Source organism: Haliotis rufescens, unplaced genomic scaffold, assembly GCF_023055435.1.
Source record: "Haliotis rufescens isolate VD_foot unplaced genomic scaffold, xgHalRufe1.0.p SCAF_13, whole genome shotgun sequence".
NCBI lineage: Eukaryota > Metazoa > Mollusca > Gastropoda > Lepetellida > Haliotidae > Haliotis > Haliotis rufescens.
The window spans coordinates 40,049,739-40,065,958 of record NW_025963813.1 but is presented as its reverse complement, the minus strand read 5'-3'; the positions used below and the strand labels follow the sequence as shown (position 1 = coordinate 40,065,958).

The 16,220-nt window shown below is 39.4% G+C and overlaps 1 protein-coding gene and 1 long non-coding RNA gene across 3 annotated transcripts; one reads left to right on the top strand and one right to left on the bottom strand.

Annotated features, from left to right (window-relative positions):
* Nucleotides 1-872: 872 nt before the first annotated feature.
* Nucleotides 873-4,208, bottom strand: LOC125378687. The gene is made up of 2 exons (XR_007220467.1): nt 3,912-4,208; nt 873-1,775 (listed from the first exon to the last, which is right to left on the bottom strand). It is a non-coding gene; the product is annotated as an uncharacterized LOC125378687 (long non-coding RNA).
* A 2,024-nt stretch (nt 4,209-6,232) lies between these two features.
* Nucleotides 6,233-12,629, top strand: LOC125378681 (heparanase-like). Of its 2 annotated transcripts, none has more exons than XM_048394612.1 (10): nt 6,233-6,392; nt 6,704-6,834; nt 7,913-8,086; nt 8,509-8,677; nt 8,877-8,927; nt 9,435-9,635; nt 10,022-10,145; nt 11,262-11,368; nt 11,998-12,141; nt 12,438-12,629. In XM_048394612.1, the coding sequence occupies exons 1-10, from the start codon at nt 6,268-6,270 to the stop codon at nt 12,592-12,594; spliced, it is 1,383 nt and encodes a 460-aa protein (XP_048250569.1). In that variant the 5' UTR covers nt 6,233-6,267; the 3' UTR covers nt 12,595-12,629. The 2 variants fall into 2 exon arrangements, with proteins under 2 accessions (XP_048250569.1, XP_048250568.1); XM_048394611.1 differs by having other exon boundaries at nt 6,235-6,461.
* Nucleotides 12,630-16,220: the final 3,591 nt, after the last annotated feature.

Below are 16,220 nucleotides of genomic sequence, written 5' to 3'. Positions count from 1 at the left end.
TAAAAAAACAAATATTTAAACTGTTACTATTTGAAGTGGCACTAATTCTTATAAAAAACTGTATGTCTACTGGTTAATGTGATTTTCTGAAATTATAACTTTAGTTTGGTTAATATTGACAGTCAGCCCCCATTTGTTACAGTAATGAGCAAGTTTTTCAAGTTCAAGTTTCAAGTAAGTAACCAATACAGAGATACATGTTTCTCTATAGGTCCTTAGTTGTTTTGTCTGACTTAATCCAGACAAAAATGTCTTGCAATGATTTAACTAATGTTATTCCTTTCCTGTGGAGTTAGCCCGCTATCTCCTGTCTACAACTACCCTGGGGTATTGATCAGAAATTCCAAAATTGCTGCCCTTTTCGATTTTCTCGAATCTTTGTCAGCTGATATGGGAAAGTATGCACCCAATATCACTATATAATCAGCATTCTGTAAACAACTCGGAGTCAACTGAACAAACACAATTCTAGAGTTGTTTTTAACATATTTTATTTCACAAATGTGTGTAACTGGATTGGTAAACAAGAAAAGACGTGAATACGGCTCCAGTTGAACTTAAATGTCATCAATTATAATATACAGTCAAGTGTAAATAATAATGTAATTATTTTTCTAAAAACACAGCCGTCAACTCCGAAAATGCTGCAGTATAAGCAAAAATCAGATACATGAGAGACAATATGATAGTTCGCACTTAGATAAAATTAGAAATCTGCCAGGGGTTTGTTTATATGAAATTTTAACAGTTTTTAGCATTCTAAATTAATCTTTGCTGTAACATTTACATTTTTATAAAGAATGGAGTGTAGATTAAAACTACATGTTTCCTCTTATGCCAGTGCAGTTGGTACAAGTAAAGAAATAGTGAACTAGCCACAAGAATAATTTTGATTAGCTGATATAAACATTTGAAACCTGCCACCATAGAGGTCAATGGAGCCAAGTCTCAGGTGACAGTGCACAATTTAGTTGAACCTAGGACCATAATTAAATCAAATTTGTTGCAATGCATTTCATCACATTTTATCATCCTTTAAAATCATTCAATGTACTGTCATCAGTATATGCAGTAGGCAAGGAATTCAAGAATATCAGAAAGAAAACTTTAAGACTTTGCATAGCTTGCTGTTCTGCAATGTAGATTCTGTAATTTAGATCTATTCCTTAGGCTGTAGTCATTAGATCCTGCTACTTTAGGTGGGACGAAATCAGAGAGATAGTCAGGTGCAAGGTTATTGGACACGTACACCATACAAACACAGATCCATAGCCAGTTGTACAGACACAAATAGTGAACCATCTGCACAAACGCTGAACTGGAGTCAACAGAACAAACACAGACCATGCGCCAGCTGTATAAACACAGAGTATGAGCCAACTGTTCCAAAAGATCTTCAGGCACAGTGAAAACATATATGTTTGAGTGAACTGCACAAACATATCTGGAGCCAGTTGTATGGGGACAGTGCCGTTTGACGTCGCCTGTTTAATAGATGCAGGTAGGGAAGAACTCATATATTTCATGTTTTCTTCTTTGGTGTTTTGTCTCACTGCAGGGAGCGAGACCTGCGAAACATTATGACATACGTGTGAATGTTGACCGCTCACAGTCTTTGCCCCCAACACAGCTGAACTCGGTGTTTGTGTCGTTATCCACCTGACACCTCGAATAGCAGTTGTTCTTGTAAAACGTTGTCCAGGTAAGGCGAAATCTTTGTAACCAAACACAATACCAGCGCAGTAATCCACAGGGTACCACGGGGCTGCGTGTATCTGTAAAACATAATGAAGTTATTAAAAGATATTGAACGAAAATATATTTTGGGAGTATTCTGGTTTTAACTACATGTAGGAACACACCCAACACTAACCCACGTAAACATAATTCCAACCCGTTTGTTACCTATTTGTTTTCTACAGCCTAAATAATGTATTGCATTTTTTTATTAACGATATACCTCCGATTTAAGCCGATACTAGATGATTTATAATTTGTTCTGAGATAATTGTGCCCCGTGTCCAGTGGAACCACGTATCGTGTAATCATGTTACCAAAGAAGTTAAAATTGTACAATTTTTGGGGTCTGGTACAAAGCTTACCATGGAGTTGGAAAACACATGATTCTGACTGATCAATCAGGGGTTTCAAATAAAAATAAACACTTATAATTGTTACAGCTGATTTGATGACCGCATCACACCGGAAGCTAATATTAATAGCAAATGCTTTGGTCAGAAAATATCGTAGAAATCGACAAAGAGAGTGTATTTCAAGTTTTAAGGCAAGCTGAGTTATTGAAACCTTTGTTGCAAAACGAATATATTTCTTAAATGTGTCTCTCTTTTCTAAGTAGTAGAATCTCTGCATTTGTACGCAGCAAACGTGATTCGAAACTAACATATTTTGGTGTTTCGTTTTAATAAAATCAGCCAACGTGGTAGCGTGTCATTAGATCGTCTAATCACTATCACTGGACTGCCTGGTCAAAATTCGATTGTGTGCAGGCTGCTTTCGAATGGCAGGATTTCTGCCTCAGGCAACAAACATACACTTATTTTTTATGCAAATTATTTGAGTGGCTGGTGCTACTGGTGGAGCAAGGTATGCGTACCCTTTTCGCGAACACCTGCTGTCAACATATAATGTTCACCGCTAGTTTGTTGCCTTTCACGCCCAATGGAAAAGAGGTTTCTGCTGAATGGGCTGAAGTCCCCTTGTTTTCAGCATGAGCTCAGTAGCATTTATGTATTTATCAATTATGCCAAATTACATGTTTCAAACTGCACACTCCAACACACACCCCCACGCCCCCCCCCCCCCCCCCCACCCCCCCCCCCACACACACACACACACACCAATCTCACCCGAAGGTCTTTTGATATCAAACATATCAATGAGTGTTGATATATTTGATATCAAAAGACATAAGGGTGAGTTTTTATTTATCATCCAACATCATTCTTCCAACTTTTACAGTTTGTAAACAGTTGAGTGTTCATTGTAAAACGTACTGCTAGCAGCTTCAGTAGCAGAGCCATTGGTGATGTCATGTGATTGTGACGTCATGGTAACCAATGACCTTACCATTGTCTACAAAGCATTGTGATGCAATTTCATTTAGCGACATCTACAGTGTAGATATCGCTTGATCTCACCCAAGCAATATCTCCTGTGGGAGCCAGTTTGGGATGAAAAAATCTACCTCCGACTGTGACTCGTGTCTTTTGCGAATCACATATGCGAATAAAGCGTCAAGATTTAAGAAACGCTGTGTTTGAGCAGATACCGCACCATATATTGTCTACTTGCTGGGTGTACACTTTATGTTAGCTTATGAAGTAGCTGTGCTGCACACTCTCAGTGTTAGATTTTTACATCTAAATTCGAATGCATACAGCTTCGTACTTTGTCTAAAGTCTATTGTCGGTGGTTCATTAATTCAGAGCAACAGCCAACTTCAACATTGAACACAACCCATTCACTCATATCATTGATAATACCAAAGTGAGTGAGTGAGTTTGGCCTAACGCCGCTTTTAACAGTATTCCAGTCTTATCGCGGCGTATCAGCTTAATGTGGGAGGAAAGCCCGAAGTGATGCAGGTCTCAGACGTTTACCACTTCGGTGAAACCCACGAGCACGGGTATGGTGCTGACAAACCTAGAAACATAATCGGGGCGAACCGGGATTCGAACCCACAATCATAGGTTTCTGGCGTGCCCAAGGGACGCAACTCTGCACAGCGAATCGCGGCGCCTTAGACGACTGGGCCTACCGTGCCCCCGATAATACCAAAGAGTTCAGGTTTCATGTTATCATCATAAACACAATGTGTTTTCAGTATAGAACTGGGTTACTTGTAGATTTAACCGCGCTGAAGGGCGTCGTATCTGGATCATTTGACTCACCTCGATGATGGCTCTGTGCAACTTGTTCCACATTATCAGGCAGCACAGAGCTTGTGACCAGCCCCACAGACAAGATCAGCACCAGGAGACTCAACGCAGCTGCCATTGTCCAAATAGATGTGATGCTTCGATGTCGTAAAGGCATATGTGTATCCACTGGTGGATGGCAGTACTTGTAGGAAAAGAATCGTGACGCAGTTAATAGTCTCCACACAACCTGTTGAACATGAAATGACGCAAGGACACGGATTTCAAAAGAACGTATTAATAGCACACAAGTATATAATACCGTGTGTATCCTTTATACATCCTGTTGAAAATGGCTGAACGATTCTCATTGGTTGAGATGTAGAAAAAGGAAGTGCGTAAAGGTTCACTTAATAATATAATGACAACACTCGTCTTTTCATATTGCAGTCACGAAGCACACAAGCATCTTCTCTCTGCAGATACATCGGCTTCAATCTACAGCACAGTTGGATGGCTTTATGCAACGTTTGAGATAAATCCATGTGAACATTTTATCGTCGAGTTGGTATTAAATTACAAAGCAGATAGCACGATATTTAATATGTCAGAGTTGCTATTTTAGTTGTCTGTTAAGACATGCATTGGGGGTGCAGATCTGCGTTGAATTAATTAATAACTAACAATATGTCTGTAGGAGGAAGTTTAACAATTATGTAAAAACATGTGTCAAGTTGAATTTAGGTTTGTGTTTTCTTATGAAAGCTAAGAATAAAAGTTATATAATTATTAATTAGCCTACGATTTAAAATAATGAACCCACGAGCTTTCCTGTGACTCTTGTCTGCAGAGAGAATGACAAACATTAGTATAATTACGTTTTACTTGTTATAATGTGATTATAATAAATAACTCACTAATAATCTACAGAACCATTTAAAAATGAATTATCCGCCTCATGATATATGTATAGACGCGAAACCGCATCTAAACGGGGCATTCGCCGGACGTCGACCTGTTGACCCAGACTATTTACACGTCCCAGTGCGATATCCTTTGATTCTTAATCTGCTTAACTGTTGTTATTTTCACGGATTAAAACTTGTGAATTTAATCAAACATGGGTTCGATTCCCGACATGGGTACAATGTGTGAAGCCCATTTCTGGTGTCCCCCGCCGTGATATTGCTGGAATATTGCTAAAAGCGGCGTAAAACCATACTCACTCACTCACTCACCATCCTCCAATAGAGAGTTTGATTGGTAAAAAAATTAGAACGTTTGTGAAATAGTACATTAATTAATTGGATAATATTTGAGATCGTACAATCTAGGTCTCAGCCCTGCCTGAGTATTTAGCATCAAAACCCGACGGTGAAATATTTGTGTGTCAAAATAAGATCTATCGTGCAACTACCATCATATTCACCATTTATATATGCTACTCATAGTATGAAGAGTGTCAGTTGTAATTTGACAAGCAAGTGACGTGTATGACGTCATGATATCTGTAGAGACAGGCCAACCAACCGGGTTTCTAGTGAGTGAGTTAGTTGGGTTTAACGCCGCTTTTAACAGTATATCAGTTATATCACGGCGTGTCAGCTTAATGTGGGAGGAAAGCCCCAAGTGATGCAGGTCTCAGACGTTTACCACTTCGGTGAAACCCATAAGCATTGGTATGATGCTGACAAACCTAGAAACATAATCGGGGCGAACCGGGATTCGAACCCACAATTATAGTGAGTGAGTGAGGTTTTACGCCGCTTTTAGCAATATTCCAGCAATATCACGGCGGGGGACACCACAAATGGGCTTAACACATTGTACCCATGTCGGAAATCGAACCTGGGTCTTCGGCGTGACGAGCTAATGCTTTAACCACTAGGCTACCCGACCGCCCCCCACAATTATAGGTTTCTGGCGTGCATCTCTGCACAGCGACTTGCGGCGCCTTAGACGACTGGGCCACCCGTGCCCCCGTTAATGTTAATGACAAGCTTTCCTTTGATATGTGACCCCAAAGTGTCAAAGAGCAAAGGAAGGAATAGTTCGACTGTGGAGATAACATATATTTATTTCCAACACATTTATTTCCTAGCTTTACCAATATTTGTCCAATGTCAAATGAAACCTATTAATTGTGATGGGCAATTTACCACACAGAAATCGGGAACAATGGAGTGTGACGGAATAAACACAAAATCATAATATTACTGAACTTCAAAACAGGTAATAAGTGAGTAGGAAAACTGATTTTTGTGAATTATTAGCGTATAAGATAATACAATTCGTAATGTCAGCTGGCAGTCTGGTAATCCAGAAGTATAGGAACACGGCCTCTGACCTCGTCGTGCGGTTCTGTCTTATCTCGTGTTCCAGCCAAACAATGGCTGCAGTAGTCATGTTGCTACTGGCGACGCTCAGTCTCTACGCCTTGTCTGCTGTCTGTGAAACGACGTCTGTGTCTGTTGAAATCCACACCGATTCGGTCCTTCATACAATAGACGACAGGTTTGTTGGTGTCACATTTGATGCCATCCTGATTCGGAATGGATTCCAACAAACTGGTGTTGATTTTAGGTAAGATAATTACAACAAGCAGTGGCGCCTTGATATCACTGAACTACTTTTCAAATCGGAGTTTAACCAAACTGATTCAGAGGACATAATTGTTATTTTGTGATAAACGCTACGTGCGTACACGTATATGTTACCGTTGTTGCCGGATTGGGATGGGTAGTGTAAGTGTGACATGCTTTCAGGCATTTGTTTATATTGATGACCTGATGTGTTTCTACTACAGATTCCATTTTGACATTCAGGTCGCCACAGTTAAAGACCCTTGCCCGAGCATTTTCTCCCTGCATACTCCGCATTGGGGGCACGGATGCAGATGGCGTAACGTTCACCCCAAGTCTGCAGGCACCAAATGAATCTAACAGTGATCTCACAGGTGACCAGTGCACGTAATTAACTCAAAAACAAAAGACCTAATTTGTGCTCACATTGCTACCAACGCTTTTGTCTATATTAGCCGTCCAGTAAGCATATGCAACATCCTTCTATATACTGCTAAAAAAATACCATTTGGATAACTATATAAATGGATATACTGATAGCGGTTCGTTCCCAACAAAATCGGCTTGGTGAGCTCTTGTAATCAGACGTCTTTCAGAGAATGAACAGTACATCTGGAGAGAGAGACTAGCACAGAGACCGGATCTTTCACGATACCATAAAATTCATAAACGGTTACAAATGCATGTTCTTTATAATGTAATATATCTCTATCCACATCTAAGACAACCCCTGCAACTTTGTATTAAAATCGGATCAAGAGCATAAGTGTCGAAAGAATGTAACCATTACAATAGACATTGCTATGACTATGATTGCCATATTTTTTTGCACTGTGAAATGTTAATGCCTGACAGAAATAATTTCTTCTCATACCTGATTGATAAACTTGATGTAGATGTATACGTGAAAATATATATGCTTGACGATGATGATATGCTTTCATTCTTTCTCGGTGCAGATGTCCATGACTTGACTAACGAACTTGATTACGATACTTGGCAAAGCATCATAATGACTTTCTGCCACTTCACATGGAATTTAAAGAAACACCTTATGTATATCTACTAGACACTTTACTGCACTCAAAATGTACATCGTAAATTATTTATTCATAGCAGTGTATAACATAATTTCATTGTATATAGTCAAGTAATTTCATTGATGTATTGTAAATAATGTATTTGCCCATGTAAAGTCTTCGGATTCAACTCTGGAGGAAATTCATTCATTCATTCATTCATTCATTCATTCAGTCATTCATTCATTCATCCATCCATCCATCCATCCATCCATCCATTCATTCATTCATTCATTCATACTCAATTCAAAGAAGAAATACGGACAAACATCCTCGAATACCCAGTATTCCGCCATTAGCTAGCTTACATCCATTTGCGGTTGTTAGGTAATACACATGCATGTATATAATGTCTTATTAATTCACATTTCAGGTCAAGTTTGGGACGAAATAAACAATTTCACCAAAGAGGTAGGCTGGGATCTCATCTTTGGTCTCAGTGTGCTACAGCGGAAAGATGGACACTGGGACCCGAGCAATGCAGACCAACTGCTCGACTACACCAGCCAGAAAGGATATGACATCTACGGCTTTGAACTGGGCAATGGTATCACAATACATTACACATAATATTTAACAAACTGAATTTGGTAATTCACCACCTTGTACTGGGAACATTCGAAGCTATTGTAAGATATTGATATCTCCCATCCCACATAGCATCTCGATTCATAATTATAAAATATAAAAATTCAAGATGTGACCAAAAAGAGTAGTATGATTTAAATACCACATCAAGCAAAAAAACTGTATTATATTGCAAGGTGAGGTACGAGGATGTAAATAAGAAATATCTATCCATCTTGTCAAGAAACATGCTTACATGTTTTACACGTAATGTACATACTGATACATACCTTGTTTGCCGGTGAGCCCAAATATCACCTGAAGTCCAAAAACTTGTATGATACATTGATGTAATAATTTCCGTTTACTGTAAGCATGTCCATGGGTGTTCTTGTTCTACAGAACCTATCAACCTTCCTGATCATTACAATACAAGCATTGCTGGCTCCCAACTGGGAAGAGACTTCCTCACCTTTCACGACAATCTACGAAAGCGTCCCTACTTTAAGGATACGTTGATACTCGGACCTGACATATTCCACATTGACAAAGGGATTTCATTCATGAGGGAGTATGATTTTCATTGCCATTAACAAAACATTCCTAGCTTACACGTATTGTATATTATCAATAACAAACGAAGCAGATGGTGGTGTATGCTTAAGATTCAGTGTATCATTGTATGTACGTGTTTAAATGAATAAATAACTTGCAGAGTAATCAAAGACACATACAATGTTGCTATTCAGTTTTCATGATACATTCCACAGCTTCCTGACATCTGGAGGAGCCCGATCTGTGGATGCCATTACATTCCATCAGTGAGTGCTAGTCCTGTACTGCAATATGTACATTGAATATACTATACATGTATATAGATGCTAGAGCCATGCGAACATGTCGTCATGTATACGTATATTTCATTTGCAATCGCCATAACGTTCGATGTTGACCAATCTCATGAAAAGTCGAAAGCAGCTTAATCTCATCATTGTCTCAAACATGCATATCTATTGAAGGTGAATTTTGCTATATTTGGTCACTGGGTGTAACGAATGACCCCAGCGTTCAAATGCACAACAGAAAGCGGAAAATGTGTTCGAAGCTCTAATTCGCCGCATTCAATTGTCAACACAATGTGCCTGTTTGTGATAATGACATGAGTCACATAGTCTTTCAGTGCATGTTAATCTGACATGCCATGATATTACTGAAATAAAGTTCAAAATGGTAAAAGCGTAATTTAACAGTAATACTGTTCAAAACGGAGTTCGGAAAGAGGTATAAGATCCACCTCTCTAACTCTGAACTGAACTTTCTGATCACAGCTACTTTGGTAATGGCACGGAAGGCAGACTTGCTGACTTCACAGACCCTGTGTTTATGGATAGGCTGAAGGTGACCCTAGACACTGTACGTAACGCTACATCAGACGCTCCCGCTGGGACGCCACTTTGGCTTGGAGAGACGGGGTCCTTCTTTGATCATGGTGTGATGAATATGACTAATACATATGTGGATGGATTTCTGTGAGTGTACATTTTTAGATAATGTTAGTATCAGATTAAATCTAAGCATATGCCATACGGATGACAGCGAATATTGGTCAAAACAGATTACAAGCACAACCGAAAGAAATTACTTCACAAGCCTTCACGTTTCAAGTGTATTGAGTTGACAATTCATCAGCATATTAAGTTGTGACCATCAGTTTCACTTGTTATAGGCAAGCATTCCATAAATGTACAGATTTTCAGTTAATCATGTAATGCCACGTTTTAATACCTTATTATTCGCAATATGCATAATATGAATAATATAATAGTAAGAATAATAACATTGTGTTTCTAAAGTACGTCAGTATATGTAAGAATATACACTGTAACTGGATTTATTAACGACCTCAAATGTTCAGATGGTTGGACAAACTGGGTCTCTCAGCCCAGTCAGGCATCAAGAAAGTTATCCGTCAAGATTTCTCTGGTCCTGGTTGGGCGTTTCATAACTTGATCGAACCTTACATCAACTATCCAGAGACGGTAAACTCCACCAATCTTATGTGTGTGTGTGTGTGTGTGTGTGTGTGTGTGTGTGTGTGTGTGAGTGTGAGTGTGAGTGTGAGTGTGTGTGAGTGTGTGTGTGTGTGAGTGTGTGTGTGAGTGAGTGTGTGTGTGTGTGTGAGTGAGTGTGTGTGTGTGTGTGAGTGAGTGAGTGAGTGAGTGAGTGAGTGAGTGTGTGGAGAGTGTGTGTGTGAGAGAGAGAGAGAGAGAGAGAGAGAGAGAGAGAGAGTGTGTGTGTGTGTGTGTGTGTGTGTGTGTGTGTGTGTGTGTGTGCGTGTGTGTCAGATCGAGTTAATGTTTAACGTCACACGGCATTATTTCAGCCATATCCAGACGAACACCAACCTCAAATGCAGTTTCGTTCGAATAGCGTATAGTGACAATGTCTTCGATTATTGTTTCATTGTGTAACAAAACAAAGACTGCCGGGAAAACTAAAGTATACACTTGAATAATGCATCTGACCAAAAATTAAAAAACGTTTTTTGTCGAAATCGACCTGGTTCTGACATACCTAGAAACAGAACTCGCACAACGCCACTTCTCTGCTATATGAAACATGTGAGACCGTCTGGATTGTCAAACCAGTAGACGTCGTCATGCACCACAGAACCGTCAACAGCTGAAAGCCGCACGGAGGGACGCGTGGCAACGGATTCGCAATGACGTCGTCAGCCGGCTAACGCTTTCAAAGCATTTGTGCCCGTGGTAGTCATATTGAGAATTTTGGTATCTCTAAACCAACCCCAATATCTGCTTCACTCTGCTCACAACTGTGTACTGTGAAATTACGACCGTATGTTCCTTGAGACGTCATGTGCACGTCACCTGTTGTGTGGTGCTGATAAAATGCATGTAATATCGCCTATGATATTCGTATTAAGTACGTCACCATCGAGTAACTATACCTTGTGTGTTTCATTGTTAGCATCCATCAAACATGGGTGTATACTTCCATTTGCCCGGCAGTTTAACATTCACTTTGTTTCACCTATGAGTGATGGGAATTGTTGAATGTGTTCTCAATTGTATGCTTGAAGTCGGCTGTTGCATTAAATGTCCTTATACTATAAATCAGTTCTGTTTCTCTCCTAGGACTACTGGCTTACTCTCATATACAAGCAACTGGTTGGCAATATCGTATTTGACACAAAGGGCTCACACAACATCAGAATATATGCCCATTGCACAAAGAACAACAAGTAATGTTCCTCACAATAGTGAGTGAGTGAGTGAGTATGGTTTTACGCCGCTTTTAGCAATATTCCAGCAATATCACGGAGGGGGACACCAGAAATGGGCTTCACAATTTGTACCCATGTCGGGAATCGAACCTGGGTCTTCGGCGTGACGAGCGAACGCTTTAACCACTTGGCTACCCGACCGCCCCCTCTCAAAATAAGAAATAGGGGGCTCTTATTAGAATATTACTTTGGTGGAAAAAACAGAGTTGAAAGATAAATTTCGTGGTTTATGCTGACAGTCTGAACTGTTTATATACGACAGATACATTTTGCCAGAATATAAATGACCATAATTAAGGGTGCATATAACACACGAGTGCGTATTATACACGAATAAATACATCTTGTGTACCTTGATTAATCGGAAGGGGGGCTAATTGGGATTGTTCACTAGCCAATATATTAGCAAATATCGCCGTGGGGGCTTATTAGAGCGTGGCGCTTATTACGTCGAATACGGTTTTTCGAATATTATATTGTGATATAATGATCAACAATTTCTGAGTATCCACATTAACAAAATCCCTTTATATTACCATGATAAAATAAATGACTTGTTTAAAGCAAGTATTTCAATCTGCCTTCAGTAAATATGGCTATCCATCTGGAAGTGTCACGGTCTATGCAATGAATCTTGACACCAAAGCAGCGTCCGTCACCTTTCCAAAATCCTTAAACAGTCGCATGGAGTTGTTTTGGCTGTCCGCAGTCGGTGACGACCCCCGAGCAAAGTAAGTGGTACAAACACAATTTAATTAAAGTCGATAGAACAGTCTGTAATTTTCAAAATGGCATAATACGCATTCCCTCACTGTGGAATGATCTTGAATTGAATTCGGCAATTCTAGCGACTACTATCCTCGCGAAACAGAGCTAAGTCATGGGAGCATCAATACATGTATCAAATCAATGCAGTCAAGTCACATTTTCCCATGTACATCCTCTCATGTTATTGATTGTAAATGTATTGCATCTAGAAATATGTTATGTAAAATGTTTTTACATTTACCTTCCTGTTCCTATACAGGAATGTACTTCTGAACCGTGTACAGTCTCTATATATGGTGAACAACAAGATCCCTGCATTCCGTCCTCGATCCAAGACAGGAGGACCACTCCTCCTGCCCCCGCGGACGTACGGCTTTGTAGTCTTCCCTGATGCTGATGTCGCTGTCTGTCACTGATGAGTGACCGTAAATAAAACATCTCTTGCATGACACACCAGTCTTTCTCGTCTCGTGACTGCACACCCTTCCTGATGAGAGGGTAAATCGAAAAGAGTGTCACCTCATAGATACAGCCCCGTGAAGATCCGGGGTAGAATAGGTCTTCAGCAACCCATGCTTGCCGTGAAAGGCGATTATGTCTTGTCGTAAGGGGCGACTAACGGGATCGGGTTGTCAGGCTCGCTGACTTGGTTGATGCATCTCATCGATCCCAATTGGATCGATGCTCATGGTATTAATCACTGGATTGTCTCGGCCAGACACGAGTATTTACAGACTGCCGTCATATAGCTCGAATATTGCTGTGTGCGGCGGTAAACAACAAACCAACCTCATGTGTCATCTCATAGATACTGTTCAATGTGAGTTTTCAACACCTGTATGGATACTATCATGTTGTGATAGCTACAGACTGATATTATGGCATATGTTTCCGGGAAGCCAGTTAGAGATGTTGACAGGGATGAGGTAAACTAATAAAAGAGCTGCAGTTAAGAACCTGCATGAAAAGGACACGTTCCCAAAGTAAATACGCGAAAATATGATACCATGCCTCTGTATGACTGCCTGTCATGTTCAACTGTTATGAAATGGGGGACTGAATTTAGGCGAGGCAGAAGAAGCACAAAAGTTGACTCTCCGTCTGGTCATCCTAAAGATGCCACGTTTGAGTGGTTCTTAGATGTAACTCAGCAACTGTGCTGAACGTTTGGACGAAAGGAATAGTTTTACCTCTCAATATTAAAAAAGAAAAACATGTCTGTTCAGACAACACACATCTTCAGAATGTTCTATCCAATCGTTGGGCAGGGAGTTAATTATCCAATGTCGCCATTAGGGTAGGTCATTTTTAATTTCCTTGATGGGTGTCTAGATAATTATCTAAGACTTTGTTCTTTGTGAAAATACCATCATGTAACATGTCACTTGCTACAGATCAAAATTGATTGTTTCCCATGTGATCATTTTAACATTTTGAGGGTTTAGGATGCGACTTATCATTTGGTATTAAAAACATACCACCAAGAAAGTGATATAACTAATTTTCGCTGTCATTTTCACTTCACTCATATTGCGAGGTCTCTTTTTGAACAACCTTGTATTTTGTTATCTATACTGATACACAAATACTGATTACTAAGTCCTATTCAATCTATGATTTATCAAATATGTATTTATATTTTTTGGAGACTACACCAGCTGTATTTCTTTCTTTATCCATATTGATGCTGGATACTAAAAACATAAACGAACTAGATTGGGAATTACTGTTTGCTGCACTTTCTTCTACCAGTGGGCGTATGACAAACCATCTTTTGTACTTGGTTACTCATAACCAGATGAAATTGAAAGGAAGTGGTAGAGCATAGAAATATGGAACAATAACAAGCCCGCATATTGTACTTTTTAAGATATGTGCAAATTATGATTGTGTAAGTAATCATTACCTCACAGCTTCGTCGGATCATTAATGTGCAGGTAGATGAATGGGTACATGCAAACGTTTCGTAATTTTTTGAAAGGCTTCTTGAAAGTTGGAGAAGAGAAACATTTATAAGCGACAAAATCTTTTCCATAATCATAAGAAAGAGTCCACTATAGACAGATTCCGACTACTCTAACTTGGGTTTTCTTCAAATGAAGCTTTCATAAAGAATGTTAAACACCAATGTTCATTCGTTTTTGTGGAACAATATTCAAACATTTCAGTGCTTTTCAGTCCAGTATTAATACCAATCTGCAAATGGTGACATACCATCAACTTGCCACTGAAAATAAGTAAAGTACAATTAAAGAGTGTATCCAGAGATCAAAAAGGATCCATACAATGTTCGCTGATGTTTCATTTTGTCTTACAGCGTCAAGATTTGATGTTAATGAGATTTTTACAGAATAAATTTTCTCATTTTATCAACTTCATCATTTTGAAATTGTCTAAATCTGAAAGCATACGTAAACATTTGACTAAATGTAAGTTCAGTCTGACATGGCAAGAGAATTTAGGGTTATAACTATGTTTGTTGTAACGAGGGCAAACACTCTGTCAAACACGTAGCAAACCAAAAGAGAACACAGCTTATGACACAATAACAGGACAACGTGTGTTGTGTAACTCGGCTGACCCTGTATTTTACGACAGAGTATATCTCACATTCTTATATTTCCTCACACACTGAATAATAGAAGCGACAAAATCCTTTCCATATTCAATAGAAATCTCTGTTGAAAGCCTAGTCGATTGTACGATTCCGATTATTCATGATCATGTGTTTATGAATCACTTTCAAATAGTGATGATACCAGGTGTTCGAGAAAAGGTGGGTGTATCCTGCACCCGTCACAAACACATACAACGGCAAGTCAATTGTTCATCAGAAAACACACGGGAACCTATGGTACAAGTCACTATAAGGACTTGCATCAGTCATTATTTTTGTCACTGATGCGCCGAATGTGGAAATGTCCCCCATGGGTCTACCATACAACGTTGTGAAAGCCTTTCTGAGGCTTTGAAAGATGTAACCGGATCAAACAACTTCTGAGCTCTCTTACACATTGGAAGAAAGAGCATGCTCGATTGTATCTCAAACGTTTTGAAATGTAAACACCAAAGACGGAATTGCTGAAATATTGCTCGCCATGAAGGGGAAGTTGACTTTTGGACATTGGAAGTCGATCCCTCTTGTCATCTTAATGCATAGATCTAAATGTGAAACAGATGAAGCGGCCTCACTGGCCGCCTGTATTTCTAGTTCAGGGAAATAAATCAGTGGAAGGAATTGGCTATTTATATGGCTATTGAACGATATCAGATCCTGGATAAACCTGAAGCTTAAGTAATACCTCTTGGCCAAATACGTCAAACTTGGAAATGTTCTCTACATGTCTACCGTAATGTTTATGAAAGCTTTACTGGGCCTTGAATATGCTGAAACCCTGACCAAACAACATAGAGCAAGAATAGTATGAAGCTTTTCCATATCTTCATAGAAGAGCATCTTCAATTGTACCTCAAACGTTGTGACATGTATACACTAAAGGCTGGAGTTCTGTTTCCTCTTTTTGTTTTCCTCAATTTGTTCATTCTTCCAGTGGTAACATCATGCATTACTCGTTCTGTTCTGTAACAATGTAACTCGCCCTTGCCCTCATAGATGTAACTAACTGACATGACCTGCAATGTAACTCGTCTTGTCGCACTACAAACCTCCTTGCCCTGATAGATGTAACTAACTGACATAACCTACAATGTAACTCGTCTTGTCGCACTACAAACCTCCTTGCCCTGATAGATTAACTAACTGACATGACCCACAATGTAACTCGTCTTATTGCACTACAAACCTCCTTGCCCTGATAGATGTAACTTACTGACATGACCTACAATGTAACTCGTCTTGTCGCACTACAAACCTCCTTGTCCTGAAAGATGTAACTAACGACTGGCTAAAAATGTTGCAGAATACGTGAGAATGTATTTCATTGGCGGGCCTGAGGAAGTGATCAAGACAGGCACCTCGTTTTCTTTTTTAATGACAACCTCTAACGAAAACCGTTTATTTAAATATTCCTGGGTATTTGAT